This window comes from Corvus moneduloides, chromosome 3, assembly GCF_009650955.1.
Source record: "Corvus moneduloides isolate bCorMon1 chromosome 3, bCorMon1.pri, whole genome shotgun sequence".
Classification (NCBI taxonomy): domain Eukaryota; kingdom Metazoa; phylum Chordata; class Aves; order Passeriformes; family Corvidae; genus Corvus; species Corvus moneduloides.
Window position 1 is genome coordinate 61,025,584 of NC_045478.1, and position 16,876 is coordinate 61,042,459.

The 16,876-nt window shown below is 41.4% G+C and overlaps 1 protein-coding gene across 1 annotated transcript in view; it reads left to right on the forward strand.

Annotated features, from left to right (window-relative positions):
• Positions 1-16,876, forward strand: part of MTHFD1L (methylenetetrahydrofolate dehydrogenase (NADP+ dependent) 1 like) — a 148,600-nt gene that overhangs the window by 5,873 nt on the left and 125,851 nt on the right. The window contains exons 5-9 of the mRNA XM_032101848.1: positions 920-1,044; positions 2,163-2,263; positions 3,155-3,279; positions 11,828-11,939; positions 16,320-16,399. Of these exons, the coding sequence (XP_031957739.1) occupies positions 920-1,044; positions 2,163-2,263; positions 3,155-3,279; positions 11,828-11,939; positions 16,320-16,399 (543 nt within the window). The remainder of the gene's footprint in view (positions 1-919; positions 1,045-2,162; positions 2,264-3,154; positions 3,280-11,827; positions 11,940-16,319; positions 16,400-16,876) is intronic.

A 16,876-nucleotide genomic window follows, 5' to 3' on the forward strand; every position in this document is an offset into this window, starting at 1 on the left:
TTTACAAGAAAAGCATTTTAAGAAGGCATGGTATTAGTTAAGGAAAAAAAAAAACCTACTTGTAATCCTTTTCTCTTGGATATTAATCCAATTCAATTATAAAGCTTTGTGATGCTTGCACACGGATTTTATTTACATGATGGGAAGACATGCTTGCATGACATTTCTCACCTAAGAAAACTTCAACGTGTTTTGTTCCATTGTATTCTTTCTGGTCACAGCAGAATAGCATGGATCAGCATTACACTTTAGAGAGGAAGTAATCAAGGGTACGTAGTACAGTCTCAGGTGTTGAATATGACCAATTATAAACCACTTGAACTTGCATCTGGCTCAGTACTTGAAATTCATAAATTTTTCTGCAGTGCCTTTTCAACATAATAATTCTTCACAAGACAATTGTCAGCTCTTAGGATCAGGTGTTTTGAGAAGGAAAATTGGTAACCATATATGCTGGTTTAATAAAATGAGTTTTTTCTTGTACAATTGTTTTTTCAAGTGTTACAGCTTTTTGTTCATGTTCTGTGTTGGGACGTGATCTGGTCCTATTTTGAACTATGTATTACCTCAGGCAACTTGTTTCTAAAAGCATCTTCTGAAGCCATTGCAGTGGCAAGCTTTTGCTGAGGTTTGGAATGGTGAAACACAAACTGCTTTTGGCAGCTTAATGTCACATAATACTTGTTTACTTTGCAAGATGTTTAGCATGGAGTCAGGGTGGCTTAATTTGGTAAGCCATGGAAATATAAACTGAGTAGAGCAGGTTATTGCTTTTTCATTTAGAATTTGCAGTAATAAGCAAGGGAAGCCAAGGTGGCCATAAAGTAATTGAAAAAAAATTACAGGTTTTACCCCATTCTAATCAGATTCTCCTTTTATCTGTTGTTCTGATCTTTAATGCTTTTTATTAACTTCCTAGATTGTCAGTGAAATCTTGAGACTTAATGAGGATCCTAACGTGCAGGGCCTTGCTCTTGACCTCCCAGAAAGCTTATATAGCAGTAAGGTATTAAACGCTGTGAAACCAGAGAAGGATGTGGATGGGTAAGTGGAGTACCGAGAAAAAATATTAGCAGACACAAGCCTGATGGCTCTGTAAAATCAATTTGACCCTGTGCTTTTCATTAATGGATTCCTCAGTCAATGTGTCTGGCTGTGCTATTAAGCAGTGATAAAAGATGCCTCTGAATCAATGAGAAGTCTTTCGCTCAAGTAGTTTTGGTCATTATCTTTTTATTTTTTACGTAATGTATATTCAGGGCATAGTCTTTTCAAAGAAGTAAAAAACGAAGACTTGATTTACTGGTGATACTTAAGGTATTTCAGTACTTCAGTAATACAAGTGGTAGTCACAAAGTACTGAATTTTCACAAGAAGGATCGATGGAAAAATTGCAGAGAAGGTTTTAACTTCCTTACAGCACTCTCTCATGGTGAGAGAGTAGGCTATAATAGTTTGGACCCATTAGCACAGATTTCCAATCAGTGTTGAGTTGTACTGCTCTCTGAAGAGACCACTGGTGTAATTTAGGTTTGTGAGTTACCATTTTGCTGCTCTTGCAGCCTTCCTGCTCTTACCTGCAGGCCATTACCATTTTTTTTTTTATCCCACTCTCTCTCTTTTTTTTTTTCATGTCAGGAAAAAAATCTAAAAATCCTTCAAATTAGTTAACTTTCCACTGTGTGGAGTACTGAGATTGCTGGAGAATGGAAAATTGGAGCATCCTTGTGTATGAGAGAGAATGGAGTGCAGTGTGGAAATATCTGGGTTACCCCCTCCTAAACCAGCCTGAGCCCAGCAGGATGTGTTGCCTCTGGCTTGGCTCTGGCAGCACTGGCCTGGTCTCACTGCAGCCAATGAAGTGTTTTGGCCCAATGTGCTGTGCCCAGTCATGATAAGTAAAGAGCTGCCTGTGTATCGTGGGATGGTGTTACTCATTCTAACTCACAGGTCCCTTTCCTGGCCTCTCTTGAGGCTCAGTGTTTGTCTGTCTGGGTTGTGGGATGATACGAATTAGCTGCAGTACATGACTATCAAAGGATTTGCTTTTGTGAGAGATGTTTGCTCTTGGGATTACCTCTTAGCCATGTTACAAGCATTGCTGGGGATTTATGTTACACAAACTCTTTTTTTTGTTAAATTGCCATATTTTTCCACTGCAGATTATCCAGTGTAAACCTGGGACGCTTGGTACATGGTGATGTCAGTGACTGTCTAGTTCCTCCTACAGCGTGTGCTGTGATGGAGCTTCTTGAAGATATAGGTGAGTCCTTCTATATCATAATCATTACATTAATTTTAGCCTAACTATTTTACTCAGTTTTAATCCTCACTGGGAGTCAAATATAATCTGGCCTTGTTTTGTTTTCTATTTTGTGTTGCGTTCCCACCTGACGTATATTTGTCTCCTGCTATTGAGGAACCTCAGTGACATCTGAATGCTGTATTTGCAGAAACAGGTCTCAGGCTTACAGGTTTTGGATATTAGGCGGGGGCTAGCTGCCATCAGCAGATTTAATTTCACTGAAGACACACAAGACATGTGAGTCTTCCAAACAAAAAATACATACATCACTTGGGGATTTCACTTGTCTGTTTTGATTAGTGTGAGCAGTTGGAGAAACCCAGGTTTGCCTGTAAATTGCTGCTGAGCAGATCTTTTGGTTTGGATTGTGTCGTGTCAATGCTGACACTGGCAGATTCAAACAAGTTGGTTTACTGTGTGTGGAGACACTGTTAGTTTAAGGCAGCATTTCAGAAGTTGTCTCTCTTACAGTGATTAATAATTGTTGAAACAAGGATTTCTGTTGCAGAACTGTAAACAGAAGGTTAAATATACTTAGTAACAAATGTGAATGAAAGGATTTGTGCAAAATACCAGAAAGCTAGAAGAACAGTATTTGCTTACTAGAAATTAGTCACCAGGAAACTACTTAAGACGTGTGGTTGTTGTCACTGCACAGGCTCCAGAAGAGCTGCCCGTGCTGGCACAGCTGCTGTGGCTGTGCAAGCACACGGCGCTGTCCCTGTGAGCCCCTTTGCTGCCCCTTCTGGAGTGCTGCAGCAGTGGGTGGCCTGGGGCGAGGTCTGCGTAGCTGCTGGTGCTTGTGCCCTGCACTGGGGGCGGCTGAATGACTTCCCTTGTGTCGCACAGGTGGGAAGACGGTGCTGCTGGTGGGAGCGCGCGGGGCGCAGGGTGCTGCCCTGCAGAGCGTGCTGCAGCGCGAGGGAGCCGCCGTCCTCAGCTGCCCCTGGAGAGCCCCACAGCTGCAGAGTGAGGTGAGCACTCTTCTGTCTGCCCAGGCTCATTGTGCATCCCCACTATCTGCTCATCCCTGTCAGCTGTCCACCTGACAATCCTGCCCTGGCTGCTATTCCCAAGAGGCCACCTTTCCAAGACGGAGACTTGTCATTGCAGTCACAGGTGGCTACAGGGGTTGCCGGTAGCCACTGTGGGTCAGGGTCTTTTCTCCTTCCTGCTTGCTGAGAAATGGTGCAAACACTGGTCTCTACCAGAATATTACATGTAACAGCAGCTGCTCTTACTTCATTATTTTACACCAAGAGCTGTGAGAGAAGGAATCCAACAAACAAATGTTTCAGCTCTCGCTTTCGCTTTCTGTCTGTGCAAGAGAAATGCCCCCTTCTTTTCTCATCCTGTGATACTGTCATCTGCATGAAACTATTTTTACTGGATTTATGTCCTAAAGGTTGCAAGTGCTGCTGCTCTGGGGACAAAGAAGTTCCCAATCTTTATCTTTGAAGAGAACTGTAAAAGGATTCAAAGAAATTCAGGAGCCTTAAATCAAAGGATTTGCACGGCCTCCCTGGCTGCTTTTTGCAGAGCTTTTAGACACAACTTAGAAGTTGGTATAACTTCCTGTCAAACGTAGCAGTTTATTCCTTAGTCCCAAATTTCACACATTGCTCCAGCTGGGGTTGCATTGTCCTCGGGGCATGTGCAGCAGGGTCCAGACTCTGGCTGTAGGAGCTCACTGTGCTCCAGGGCCTGGCTGCCGGTCAGGGTGAGGTGCCGGGGACAGCTCTTGTGTTGGACAGCCACAGGGTGGCAGCCAAGGCAAAATGATGGTGTCCAACCTCCGGGCTTTGGAGGCGCGGACAGGAGGAGGAAATAAATTCGAGCAGCTGTGATAGAAAGTTCTCTGGCAAGCCCGTGTTTTCACAGCTGCGGATGTTTTTGTCAGGCTTGTCTCAGCTCTGGGCTTTTAAGTGACTGACAGCACTTAGGAAACATATGGCTCTCTGGGAGATGGAGTGCTGTGATCTTGATCCTTGCCATGTCTCATTCCTCAGTTATTTCTCATTGCTTGGGGTTGTGCTAGAGGACTGCTCTCAGCTGGATGGGCTGGGTGACAGGGTGGCCAGAGGTGTTTCCACTGGTTCACAGCAAAAAATTTGTGTTGGGCCCAGAGCTGCTTGTGCAGCGCTGTCAATAGCTGGAGACAATTCTGTTTCCTTCCATCCAGGTGCTTTCCCATAATCGTGCTTTGCTTTTTGGCATTCCCCATAGCTTTCTTGGAGCAGGTCACTGATGGGAAACAGAATGGGAGGCCTAAGTTTGAGGTTTTATGCACCTCAGTTTTAACTTTTGGCAGTAAAAGAGTTTGTACTTTGCCTGCGGGACTAATGTGCAGAGCCCAGTGGAAACCTACCTTCCTCTTCCTCACCTGTGAGCCTGGAGCCACGTGTCTCCAATAATCCCAGAGCACTGCTGAACCTGTCTGGATGTCACTCTGATAGTTAACTCTAGCTCCTTGATAAAATCTAATGCATGCAGGAAAAACTATCCTGTTTCATATTCCCAGAAGCTGGAGAGTCAGAAACTGAGCACAAGTTTCTTGCCAAGCAACGAGGTACTGCTGTCTTGTGGCAATCTGTATTTGAACTACAATGTTTTTAGATAACATGATTATAGAATTTATATTCTTCTGCTTGTTTAAAATGCTGATTAAGTAAAAACAGCTTAAACGTTCACCAGGTTTCTTCTCTTGATTTTTAAATTTGAATTTCAAATAAGGAAATGTGTTAGTCAATGTTGAGGTTTTTCAAAGGCTTGAAAGAATCAATTCATGTTTTGTTTTTCCTGCACAATACAGTAACTTTTCCTTTCTCTGAATGTGACAGCTGTACAGTGGCAGTTCATGTGCTGTTGTTTGGAAGTATAACCTGGGGTAGCATAATCACTTATGAAGTGAGGGATAAACTTACGAAGAGTATGATCTTTTCACTGGGATGCATTTGTTTTGCAATATATAACAGGAAAGGAGAATTTTATCTTGGGGGTTGTAATGGGATAGCAAGCATAGTCCCAGAAGTGATGTTCTTGCAAAGGGGTGCTTACAGCTTCCTCTATGACCGGACAGAACCTATCAGCTGGCCAGTTTGAATATGGACAACTCTTTAAGCCGCTTAAAGTTGTGACCGCCTCTGTGATGCACACTTAAGAATAGAAACTCCGAGGCAGAGCCGCTCTCTCTCGTTTCCGGCGCTGGGACAGGTGGCTGCGGGCCCCGTGTGGGGTCCCGTGGGCCCGGCCCAGGCCCTGCTCGGGCCAGGCTGGGCTGGGCCACGGCCATCCTGGAGCTGATGGGCCCTGTTCCACCCGTGGAACCCCCCCACAGTCCTGCTGTGGGCAGCCAGAGCAGCTCAGCTCCCCCCCTCCCCACTGCGATAAGCAACATTCCAGCTGCAAGGCCTGGGTGAGATGAACCCTTTTAGTGCTGTGAAGAGCTGAAACCCTGAGGGAAGAGAAAGAGGAGGTGCTTAAAGCTGAAATTCTGTTGTGAAGCTATGATATATCAGAGTATCCGTTGTAATTTCATGAAGATATGGGGGGTGGAGCATTCAACTTGTGAGCAAAAGCACCTGCACTGAGATAGGCAGATGCTGACGCAGCCGTAATTTCATGAGAAGTTTGGACAGGGAGAGATGGAAGCGATGAGGACTTTTGCTCCAAATGGGAAAGGAGAAAACCTCAGTTCCTAGAGATGCTCCCAGAGATAGTCCTAAAGACGAAGATGAGGGAGACCCTTTGCTCACAGGGAAGGAGAAGGGCCTCTGTTCTTAGAGATGAAATGCTCCCAGAGATGGGTGAAGAGAACATTTGTTTCTGAACAGCTCAACCTTAAAATTGTACCCCAAAAACCTTCAAGAGTGGACCCTCGAAAGCAGTTGTGGGAAAAGCTGCAAGTTGGGGGGAAGGGACTCACATGTGAGCAGAGAGACTCCTCTTCCTAAATGGACTGAACAAAGTTATTTGGAAGTGGATGGCTGTCTCGTTGTGATAATGTTTTCATAGCATGAACAAGAGAGACTCCTCTTCCTAAATGGACTGAACAAGGTTATTATGGAAGTGATAAACAGACTGAACATCTCAAGGGCTGTCTTTTTACATTGTCAGTGGGAGAAGGGAGGAAGGTGGGGGGAGAAGGAGAGTTCTGAAGATGTGGTATGATTTTTTTTTTCTTCTTTTAGGTCTGTTAATAAACTTCTTTATAGTCTTTCAAGATTGGTGCCTGCTTTGTGTTTCTCCTAATTCTTATCTCACAGAAGATAAACAGTAACGAGTATCTTGGACCAAACCACTACACTAAATTGGTGTTTCCGCCTGGTTACAAACCCAACCTGCTACAGGGTAGGGGAATGTTACTTGTCGTAAGCCAATGGCCAGACCTATTTGCATTGAAGCACTAACCCTGACGTTAATGATATAATGCCTTTCTTAGGTGGTTACTACATTACCTTAGACTAGCTCTGCTGATTCATTCTCCTTTTTAAAAAGGACAGCATAACAACAGGTGTTTTCTTTAGAAATTCTTTTAATTTAAATGAGTTACACAACACTAAGGTTGTAGGTTTTTTTGGGTAAGGTTTTGTATTGCTATGGACTTGTTATTGCTTCTTTTACTCATGCACTTTTGCAAAAATATTTTGAAAATGATCAAGAGGAAGACATGTTTTAGTCCACCTTAGGAGAAGTCTAATACAGGGGTAGCTCTCCTAAAAATCAGCATAATGACATCTACCATCTGACTTAGTGTGCTCCTTTAAAGCAAGTCTGTTCTGTCTTATGGCAGGGAAAGGGAATAAAATAAATAATGGTACATTTTTATTTCATTGCTTTGATCTGAGATAATGGACACAGTTTCAATGTTCTTTTCCCTCCCCACTTCATGTTTTGTTAAGTGGAGTAGATTGTTAATATTTCTTTTTGTTCCATTTTGAATTTGCTTGACTTCATTTCTTACAAATAATCATCATGGCACAGCTGAGCCACGTCCTTCAGAACTCTTGAGCTTTCTGGGTTTTCAAATAATTCACAAATAAAAGAAAGCATTTTAGAAGGTTCTGGCACATCTGTGCAAAGTTGCCATGAAGAAACATTGTTCTTTTTGCAATGATATGTTCAATGTAAAAGAAATTACAAAGTGAGAGATAAAGACATAAGCATCTTGGAGGAAATACTTATGATGTTATCGTTCTGTTAAGCTTTGTGTAGATAACTCTTCAAAGCACATTCACTGCATTGTGCCTGAAGAATGACCTAGTGACATACTTTTAGGAACATCTCCCTTGTAATTTTAAAATGGGACTCCCCAAAAGTCAATTCAGTATTGCATGTGAAGAATGAGAGCTGATGTGTTTAATCCTGTATTACATCAGAATTATGCTTTCTAGTTTGAAAGGAGGTTGTCAAGTAGATTAGTATTGAAAAAAACAGATTATTTTCTTGCCAAAACATGGGTAATACCTAATTCTGTCAGAAAACAGAATTTTGTTTCAGTCATCTAAATTCAGTCAGTCATTATTTCAGCACATCATCTTTAATGTAGTCTGTGAGTGAACCACATCATGCCTGTTTTAAGAGAGCTGCTATCCTACAATTTTATTGTAAAAGAAGTGAGAATTGGTCTATCTAGGTATAATTAGAAATAGAAAAGTTGTTTGCAAAAACGAGGTTAAGAAGTGTGAGAGTGGTTCAGCTGGAGTGCTGAATGGGAGTTTCCTTTTCAGTTTGGAAAAGAACTTTTGGCCACAGTGTGCTTTTCCTTAGAGCTGACACTTGAGCTTCAAACTCTTAGACATCTCTTAACCATTTGCTGTCCTAGTTTTGTTGTCTTGGTAAGACCAAGAGTCTTGTTACAGGCAGAAAAATACATTTTGTGTTATAAGCATGAAAGAACCAGAGAGCAGGTACACGGATCCCATAAGGGGAGAGGAGAGGGAAGCTCCATGAGAGTTTCTAATGATGATGATGTAGACAAAGTAATTCCACTTCAACATTTTGTGTACATCATCTCTGTTCCTTGTAATTTTGAAATGTATCCCCCTGTCTGTAAGCTAGAGAAGCAGTTGCTAAAGCATGGATCATAGTGGCAGGCTTGAGTCCACAGCAGAGATGTGGGCTTGATTTTCACTGTGTAGGGCAAGTGCATTCAGGATGATGTGGCAGGGAAAGCTGGAAGAAACAACATAATTAGTACTTGCGTTGGTGGAAGAAGTACCTGAAACTAGTCATTGACTTAAAAAATTTTCAAGATTTCAGAAACTAATTAGAATTGCTGTGATTGAAGTAGAACCTGATCTGTAAACTGATGTGCATAAAGACTTTTTTCATAAAGAGATTTGTGAAAAATCTTTTAATCAGATTCCTATTCCTCATCCCATCTCTTCAATTTTGTATTGCCTAGCTTCATACCCAGGACTCTGAGGGCTTTTACATTTCAATTATTAATTTTAATTTTTATTTTGTTTAATCATGCATTTAAAAATGGCTTTTTTAGCAGTCCATTTTAACTATGGGAAAATGTAAATTTTATGCAGACTCCACAGCAAAATGAAGTTTCAGTTATCTGTAATGTACAGCTACTTTGTGCCATTATCATTTAATACTTGGCTCGAAAGTCAGTATTGTTGTTTTAACATTTGGTGTTCTGTCTTGGGAATGGGTGGTGCTTCTTAATCTGCTTCAATTTAGATCTTGGTGGAGAAGATCATATTTTGTTATGAGGTAAGGTTTCAGACTATTTATTGGCACAGCTCTTCCCAACTGAAAAAATATTTACCGGTGAGAAGGCAGGATACTACTGCACTAATGGCTTACTTTGTCTGCAGCCTGTTGCCCTAGTACATTACGGAGGGTTTGGCCTGATGCTTGTCATTCCTTCCTCTGGCCAGCTTGATGGAATGGAGCCTTGCTGTCCAGGGAGCATGGGGCAGGTGGCCACATGTTCTCCCTCATGGGTGTCTCCTTGACCTTCTGGCTGTGGCTGCCTGTAGCATCTGGTTCCTGTCAAATGTGTCCTCTGAGTCCTCTCTGTCCTCTGTCCAGGGACTGTGGTGCATTTGCTGAGGGAAGCTGAATGTGATGATTTCATAGGACTTTTCCATCTCTAACGTCTGTGGCCAGTTTGTGATGTAGGAGATGACCCTGAACACGCATCCCAAGGCTTGCTTCTTGCTTTAGTGAATAACAGGCAGTCAAAAGGGTAGATTATGGCAAGAGAGAAAAATCTAAAAGCAAAGGAGGCACGGGCACAACTTCTTGCAAGTGAAACTAAAATTCCCTGATGGAGATCACATAAATCTCTTCCAAGGATACCCAAAATTCTGTACACAAGTATTTTGCTTTCAGTGGACTTGCTCTCCCAGTTTCTGTATATAGTTTTAAAAAATACTCATAGGGGAAAAAAATTTCTCTAAAATGTTTGAGATATATATTTTATTGACTCTGCAGGAACTTTTACAATAGTTGCACATAAAATACTGTTTTCTTTGTGAAATAAGGGAAAGGAAATCACACTGGGGAAGGCTCTGAGAAATCAGTGTGTCTTTAACCTGTGGTACAACTCTTTGCTGCCATGTGATGCAGCTTTTTTTCATGGAGGAGGTGGAGCAGGGCAATGAGATGACAGGTCCAGCTGGTTTTCTGGTAAAATTTATGGGTATGTGCGATGTTAGCTATCCGAACCAGTGTTAATGTTGGCTACAAAAATAATTGTGTTCAGCTGTTAAGAACATTTTTCAACATTAGGGTCGGTAGTCATAGAGATGAATATTTGGTTCCATCAGTTGTTTTCTGACATTATAGTTACATTGAATCAATTCTGTCATAAGTATGTTGGCTGAACATTCATCAGAATTATTACTTGTTGCATACAGCTCTCAACTTGTTCATCAATTCACGATACTAAGCGGTGTGCAAAGCTCCTAGTCCTTGTCCCAGAGGCTTTGCATGGGAAGGCATCTTGACTTACAGTATATGATTTATAACTGCTAGAATAGGAATTATTTTTTCTTTGGAACAAAAAGTCTGTGCTCATGTAACTGAGAAAAATCACTGTTTTTCTCTGTGTTGATGTTGACTGTTACAACAGAAATTTCCTTCTTCTGTAGGGCGAAGCGTGCCTTCAGCATGGTATTCTTGGTACACAAGTCATTACAGCATCTTTTTATCTGAATTTCCTTCCAGATTTCTCAGTATCATTTGACCTGACACTGGTCAAGCATTATGACTTATGTAGCCTTCTAGGAGTGGTGTGTAAACTGATACTTGCATGAGACTCAGGAGTGTGAGCAATTCGAATAAGGCTGAATGACTGTGCACAGGCAATCACAGGAGTGTTGCTGGACATGTGACTGAAGCCTGAATCAGCTCATTGCATTAGTCATTTGTCAAGCAAGGAAATCTTCTCCCAAACTTTTGGCTTTGTGTCCACATGGGGATCTCTAAGGAGGGTTAGGCCATCCTTGTGTCCTCTGAGGGGAAGATGGAGTTTTTTTTAGTTTTCTGCCTTTTCCACAGCAGTTATGTTCTTCTCCCCTCCTGGATGCTCAGCTGTGCCAAAAACCTGCTATCCTGACAAGATTTGTAGCTGTTCTTTCTTGGCAAGAGTGTTGGGCAGGGTTGTGTCAGAGCACTTTTGGCCAAAAAAGAAGCTAGAACACTTGTCAGTCACAAATCAATTCGTAGAGTAGCTCACTGATCTTGTGACACTTGGAATTAATTTGCATTTATCCAAAATATTACCAAAACTGCTGTATCTCTGAAATAATTTTTACATTCAGTCTTGAGGCAGTGTTGTGTCTGTGCTTTGCTATTTTAGTGGATCTTTATACATCTGCTTCTGGTGCTGTCCTTCATCTCATGCTGATTCTAATAACTTGTACAGGGCCCTGTTTCAGAGGAAGTGGGGAAAGAAATGCACTTACATCTTTGATTATAAGAATTTTTGTAGCAACCATTTTTGCTCCAACATCTGCCAGGTTGAGCTAAATCAGGGGCAGTGATTAGCAAACATGAACTGAGAAGGAAAAAAGTACTTTAATTGTTATTCTTCAAAGGCATCGATCTTTGCAGAAGGGGTCATCTTGCATTCCTGTCAGCTGGCCTGGTTTTCTACTGTCAGACAACCTGACTGTACTCTTTATAAGTGCCTATTTACTGTCTTTCAACCCTTCTTTTTCCTGAGTTGCTCCAAGTTATCTTGGACTTTAGGACAACGGTAGAACTTTTTATTCGGAAGGATGTAATCCCCATTAAATATTGATACTGACTTTGGTCTCACTTGCCTAATCTCACAATTTGTTTACCTAACTTAATTTTAAATGCTATTCTTAAGTTTCGTGGCAGGTAAGAATCAGAATGTCAGTTTGGATCTTTCTTTTTTGTTCTTGTTGTCTGCAAATGCTTTGCTCAAAAGGCATTGCTATATAAGTCTGAATATTTTTAAGATGAATATTCGAGTATGTTTTTCTAAGATTAAATGCTTGCTTTGTTTCTGGGGGTGTTTTGGTCTGTCCCTAGCTCCGTCACGCAGACGTGGTGGTGTTTGGCAGTACAAAACCTGATGATGTTCCTGTGAGCTGGATAAAGCCTGGGGCCACCATTATCAGTTGTGCTCGTGATCTGCTGTCAGGTAAGAGGTGATAAAAGGTAACAGCTCCTGCAGGTGGTGTACAGCAAACCTTTGAGGTGTGTGTGGCATCTTGGCAACAATGCAATGTGGTCAAAAGTTGCATCTCTGTGGGAGGGCCCTTAGAGGTGTGTGTACAGGGCATGTGTACACCTTTCTCTGATATATTCATAGGAAAAAGATGTTAGGTGAGAGAAGAGAGGTTGGAACAGATTCTTCATACCAGGATGCGATGACCCAGTGGATTCAGAGAATTCAGAGGGAAGACTTTTGGGTCATCAGATGAGCTATTATTATAGTGCTGTTTTGTACAGTGTCCTATCCTGTGACTTCTGTGGACTCGCCTGGAATATGGGAAAAAGTGAATAAGGGAAGAAATATCAACTTCAGAGTGCTGTGAAAGTGTCTGCAGAGAGTGGTGCAGGAAGGAGTACAGAAATAATGTGTAGCTAAGAAGATGCAGAACATCTCCTGCAGTAATTATTCCTACAAAAAGTTTGGATTCACCTCCTTCCTTATCCCCTGACTTGTTGTTGGGGGTGTATGCGTTCATTAATTTCTCAATTGAAACACGTTACAGAATTTTATTTGGAATAAAATTAAGAAATCTTCCCAGAAGTTACTCTGCTGCTAGAATAACATGCAGTAATTATAATAATATGTAATTTTACATTTCCTGTAAAATTTCTTAAAATTCCATGAAGATCTCTAGATATTTTCTAGATTTTTGGTGTGTATATGAATTTGACTGTCAGCATCCCAGTGAGATTATGCTGTGAATTAATAGGTGAGGAAGTTCATCTTATCACAAGTGTACTAGATTGACATCTGTTGATGAAATGGGCATAAAGACTGTGGAAATGGGCATAAAGCTCAGAAAACCTAATTGCATGGGTTTTAAACTAGGGATATTCCCTAAGGACAAATGAAGCAGACACTCTATGCAGAGCTAATGCAAGATCAGGCTCATAATAAAGCAGCTGCTGTTACCATGCAAAGCATGGCCTTAGCAATAGATTTCTTTCTTTGTCTTTCATGATGTCCTCTTGACTGGAACAGACACTGCAGGTGTGGGAGATCTGGGTTATTATTCACTCAATTGTCTGAAGACATTTGGACGTTCATCTTTCACCTCCCAAAGCAGATCTCTGATCCTACTGAGGATCTCAGGGGTGGGTACCATCCTTATCCCTTCCTGATGCTGCACAGGTTGTCCAAAAATAATACATCTTTTCTTTTTCCTGGACTAGTGACCAGGAGACTCCTTGCATCTCTAATGCCCATTTATTTCCCATAGGGATTTTTGGATATAATTGTTGAGTATCTGTGGGGCAGGGCTTGGCACACAGGTCTCTTCAGCAGGTACCCAAACTACTAGTATGACACAGTCAGACATGAAGAAGGAATGGTGGAGAAACGGAAAGGAATAGAGAAGAGAGGGAGTGGTGGTACAGCGGTCATACCTAAAAATAAATAAATGAAAAGGAATCTCCCCTCCTCATTTTAATCTTGCAAGTAGAAACCTCCTCTGTGACAGACTTGGGATGGAGGTGCAGGACTGTTCTGACAGCATGGGATAAGCCAGTCCTTTCAGCCTGAGTGGGCACCAGGAGTGACTGGACTTTCCCAGCACTGGTGCAAGTCTCACTTTCAGTGGTGCAAGTCTCACACCTAATTCTCTCCATTGAAAGGGAGTCTGAGCCTTCACAGACCTAGAAGTTATGCAGTATAACTGCATGCTGTGTCTTAAAAATCTTCATGCTTTAGTTGCTCTAAAGAGCTATAGATAATACTAATGTTTCCCTGCTGTGAAAGAGTGCTGTTGGAAAAGCTGCATTACGTACCACAGTAACATTCATTCCTAAGGCAGGAAATGTAAGATTTGGCATAAGCATGTATGTTTCCTTGCATTTCTCAAGTTGTAGCAGTGCGCTCTGTTGAGTACTGCGATTTTTTGGAAATGCAGCATGAGATTTTGATGAAGATAATTTAAATAGAACTTATCTACCAAATGTCTATCTGTCTATATGGTTATGCTTTTGAGGTTGTCAGAACCTTGGAGAAACTCTGAAATTACAGCAGAAATGCATTTTACCAGCTGTAAAAATGTTGGTCTCAAGGCTTACTTGAGAAGTACATGAAACGCAGGTGTCTAACAGGAAGAATGCAGTTAGTTTAGTTGCAAGATGTTTGTGGAAAGCCCATTGTGGAGTAGTTGTGACCTTGGAGAAACAACTGAATCTTACAACTGACTCTTAACTTCCATGGAATCTGGCTGAGGTGCTTGGAAATTGTTCTGGGTTTCTTCATGCTTTAGAAATGTCCGACTTAACATCTGTGGGGTCACAGGAGCTTAATGAAGCCTGAAAGCAATAGTCATCAAGTAACTTTTGTTCTTGCTAGATGGTGGCTAGGTTTCCAACTTGCGTGGGTGTACATGTCATCTACATTCGTGTGTTTTCAAAGCACGCAAAAGTTGCAAGGGCACAGCTGAATTGGGGAAATGTAATGTTGTAAATCAGAAGAGTAGAGAAAAGTGCTCACTCCAAAGTGACAGAATTCTTTTTCAAGGTTTTTTTTTTTTAATCCAATCAAAGATTTTTAAATTATCACAGTTTTCTGCAATTTTCGAGCAGTGCAACATCTGCTTGTGTTGCACCGACAACCTTGGAATCAGGTGAGTGCTGGTAGTGTCTTGCAGGAATATACTTTATATGTAAATGTATGGAGATGAAAATAACTTTCTGAAAAAAACTTAAGGATGCCAGAATTATTTAGGATTTGATGTCCAGCTCCTTTGGGGTCACTTGAAAGCCGAAGCCCATGTGGTTTTAAGTATGTTAGTGGGAAATACAACCATTTCCCCACCTCTTCTCTATTCTAAGCTGCCTGAGCAGACAGGTAGCATCTGGCAGCAGCTCTCACTCATCTGCACAGTAGGGTATGAGTCAGAGGAGGGAGCACAAGGTCTGTAGTTCTGTAGTGACCATAGTCCAAAGCAGAGAGTGCTATTCCAGCGTCCATCTGGAAAATTTATCCTAAGAGAGCTGTTGCAATCCTGTGACTGTCTTGCTCACTCCATGCGTGCATGACTTTCACCTCTAGTTTCACCTTCACCCCTGTAAAAGCCTGGTTAGTCATTTTTGGGGTGACTGTGTAGCATAGGCAGTCTGAGGGAAATAGTTTTTTGAAGGGAATTGTCTAATTCTAATATGTATTTACACACATGCTAGCTCTGCCCTGATAAAAAAGTCGTATTAAGCCAAATAACATAAAAAGTCAAAATGTTTCTGTAAAGCACAGCTGTCTGAAAGGGGGTTTTAAACTTCATTCTTCCTACTCCATTTGTCTGTTTGGCAGCTCTCCCAGCCTGGTCTCAAAGCAACAAGAGTCAGCTTATGACTGTAATAGACTATTCCAGTAAAATTCCTCTGTCTAAATCTAAAGCTGAGCATCTCCAGAAGATTTTGTTGTTTGTTTGTTTGTTTTAACTGCAAGTGTTGATGCAAGTAGAAGGACACTTTCTTAATTAGAGTTTAATATGAGGACTGTTGCCTTCAGCTTGGTTGGCTTTGGCACTGATGTGTAGATGCCTGCTGGCAAGAAAGTTTGAGAAAGGGTCAGGAAACATACAGAATGAGGCTGAGGGTGTCTGCAGAGAGGGTCTCTTGCTCTCACTGATGGGTGAGGGAGAGTGGGCCATAGCTGGGTGCGGGTGTTGGCTCCACAGCATGGCTCTGCCTGCCACGCTGCCTCCGGTCTGAGTGTTCTGTGCCCTGCTGCTGCTGGGACCCTTGTTGGGAGGGGTAACTGTGCAAGGCAACGGGAGCCTTTTATGACCAGTAGAGAATGGGTGAGCAGTGCGAGAGCTTGATCAGGTCAGGGTTTGTACTTCAGTTCCTGTGTGGGAGAAAAGTTAAAGCTGTCAGCGTACAGTTGTTATTTTTTATTACAACTATGTCTGTGCCCTTCAGAATGTGGCTAGGGCCTTGATATGCCCAAAGAGACTAGGATGTGAATTTTGGAGAAATTGTGTCTAGATGAAAGTCAATGAGCAACAACAGAAGAACAAGCCAGAAGAAGGATTACAGCAAAATGACAAAATATAGCTTTTCAAATCCTTACAGCTGTGTGAATTTTTTTGTGTGTGGGTTTGTGTAATATGTTTCAGAGCATACAGTTACTCTCTGATTTTCACAGTATATTCATCCCTCTGGGTGATTTCATTTTAGGTATTAAAGAGAAGCCACCTATAATTTTGTCAGTAATACCGTTAAATTTCAATTCAACATTCAGAAATTTTTTATTTGAACATAATTTTTAAATACTTCTCCCACTCACAAAAGCTTTGTGATTTATTAGTGCAATGCTTATATTTTTCAGAGAAACACAACTATGGTCAGCAAAACAACCCTGCTGCTGAAAAGACTGTTGGTTCTCTTGCAGTAGCAATGAGAATGCAGGTTAGTGTACCTTCAAGTGTTGTAGATTTGTTGCTCTGTAAGTTGCAGAAATTGCTTCTACAGTTTAGATTTTAACTTTTGTTTTGCTCTTTCGAACATCTTACCTGACTTCTGTTTTAATAGCAACTCTTAATCAGTTAGAGTGATACCTATTACATTTAATTAGATAAAGAAATTAAAAATCAGACATCTCATAATTCTGGTTAACACAGTAAAGCTTGGCAGAAGCACCTGTGTCAATAGGCTAATGTCACTCACTCTGGTAAGTCTGTGAAGACTAATTGTATCTGCATTTTTGCATCATGATGGATAGAGAGTCCAAAAGTTTGTTATTTAGTGTGGAAGAAGCATGACTCAGTCAATGAACAATCAGTATCTTCTGTTGTTTATAAGGTGTGAAAGAAGAATAGTAATTCATCTAACGAGAATAAAATGTCCAACTGCCTAATTAGAGACTTTTCTCTGCCACTTATGTGT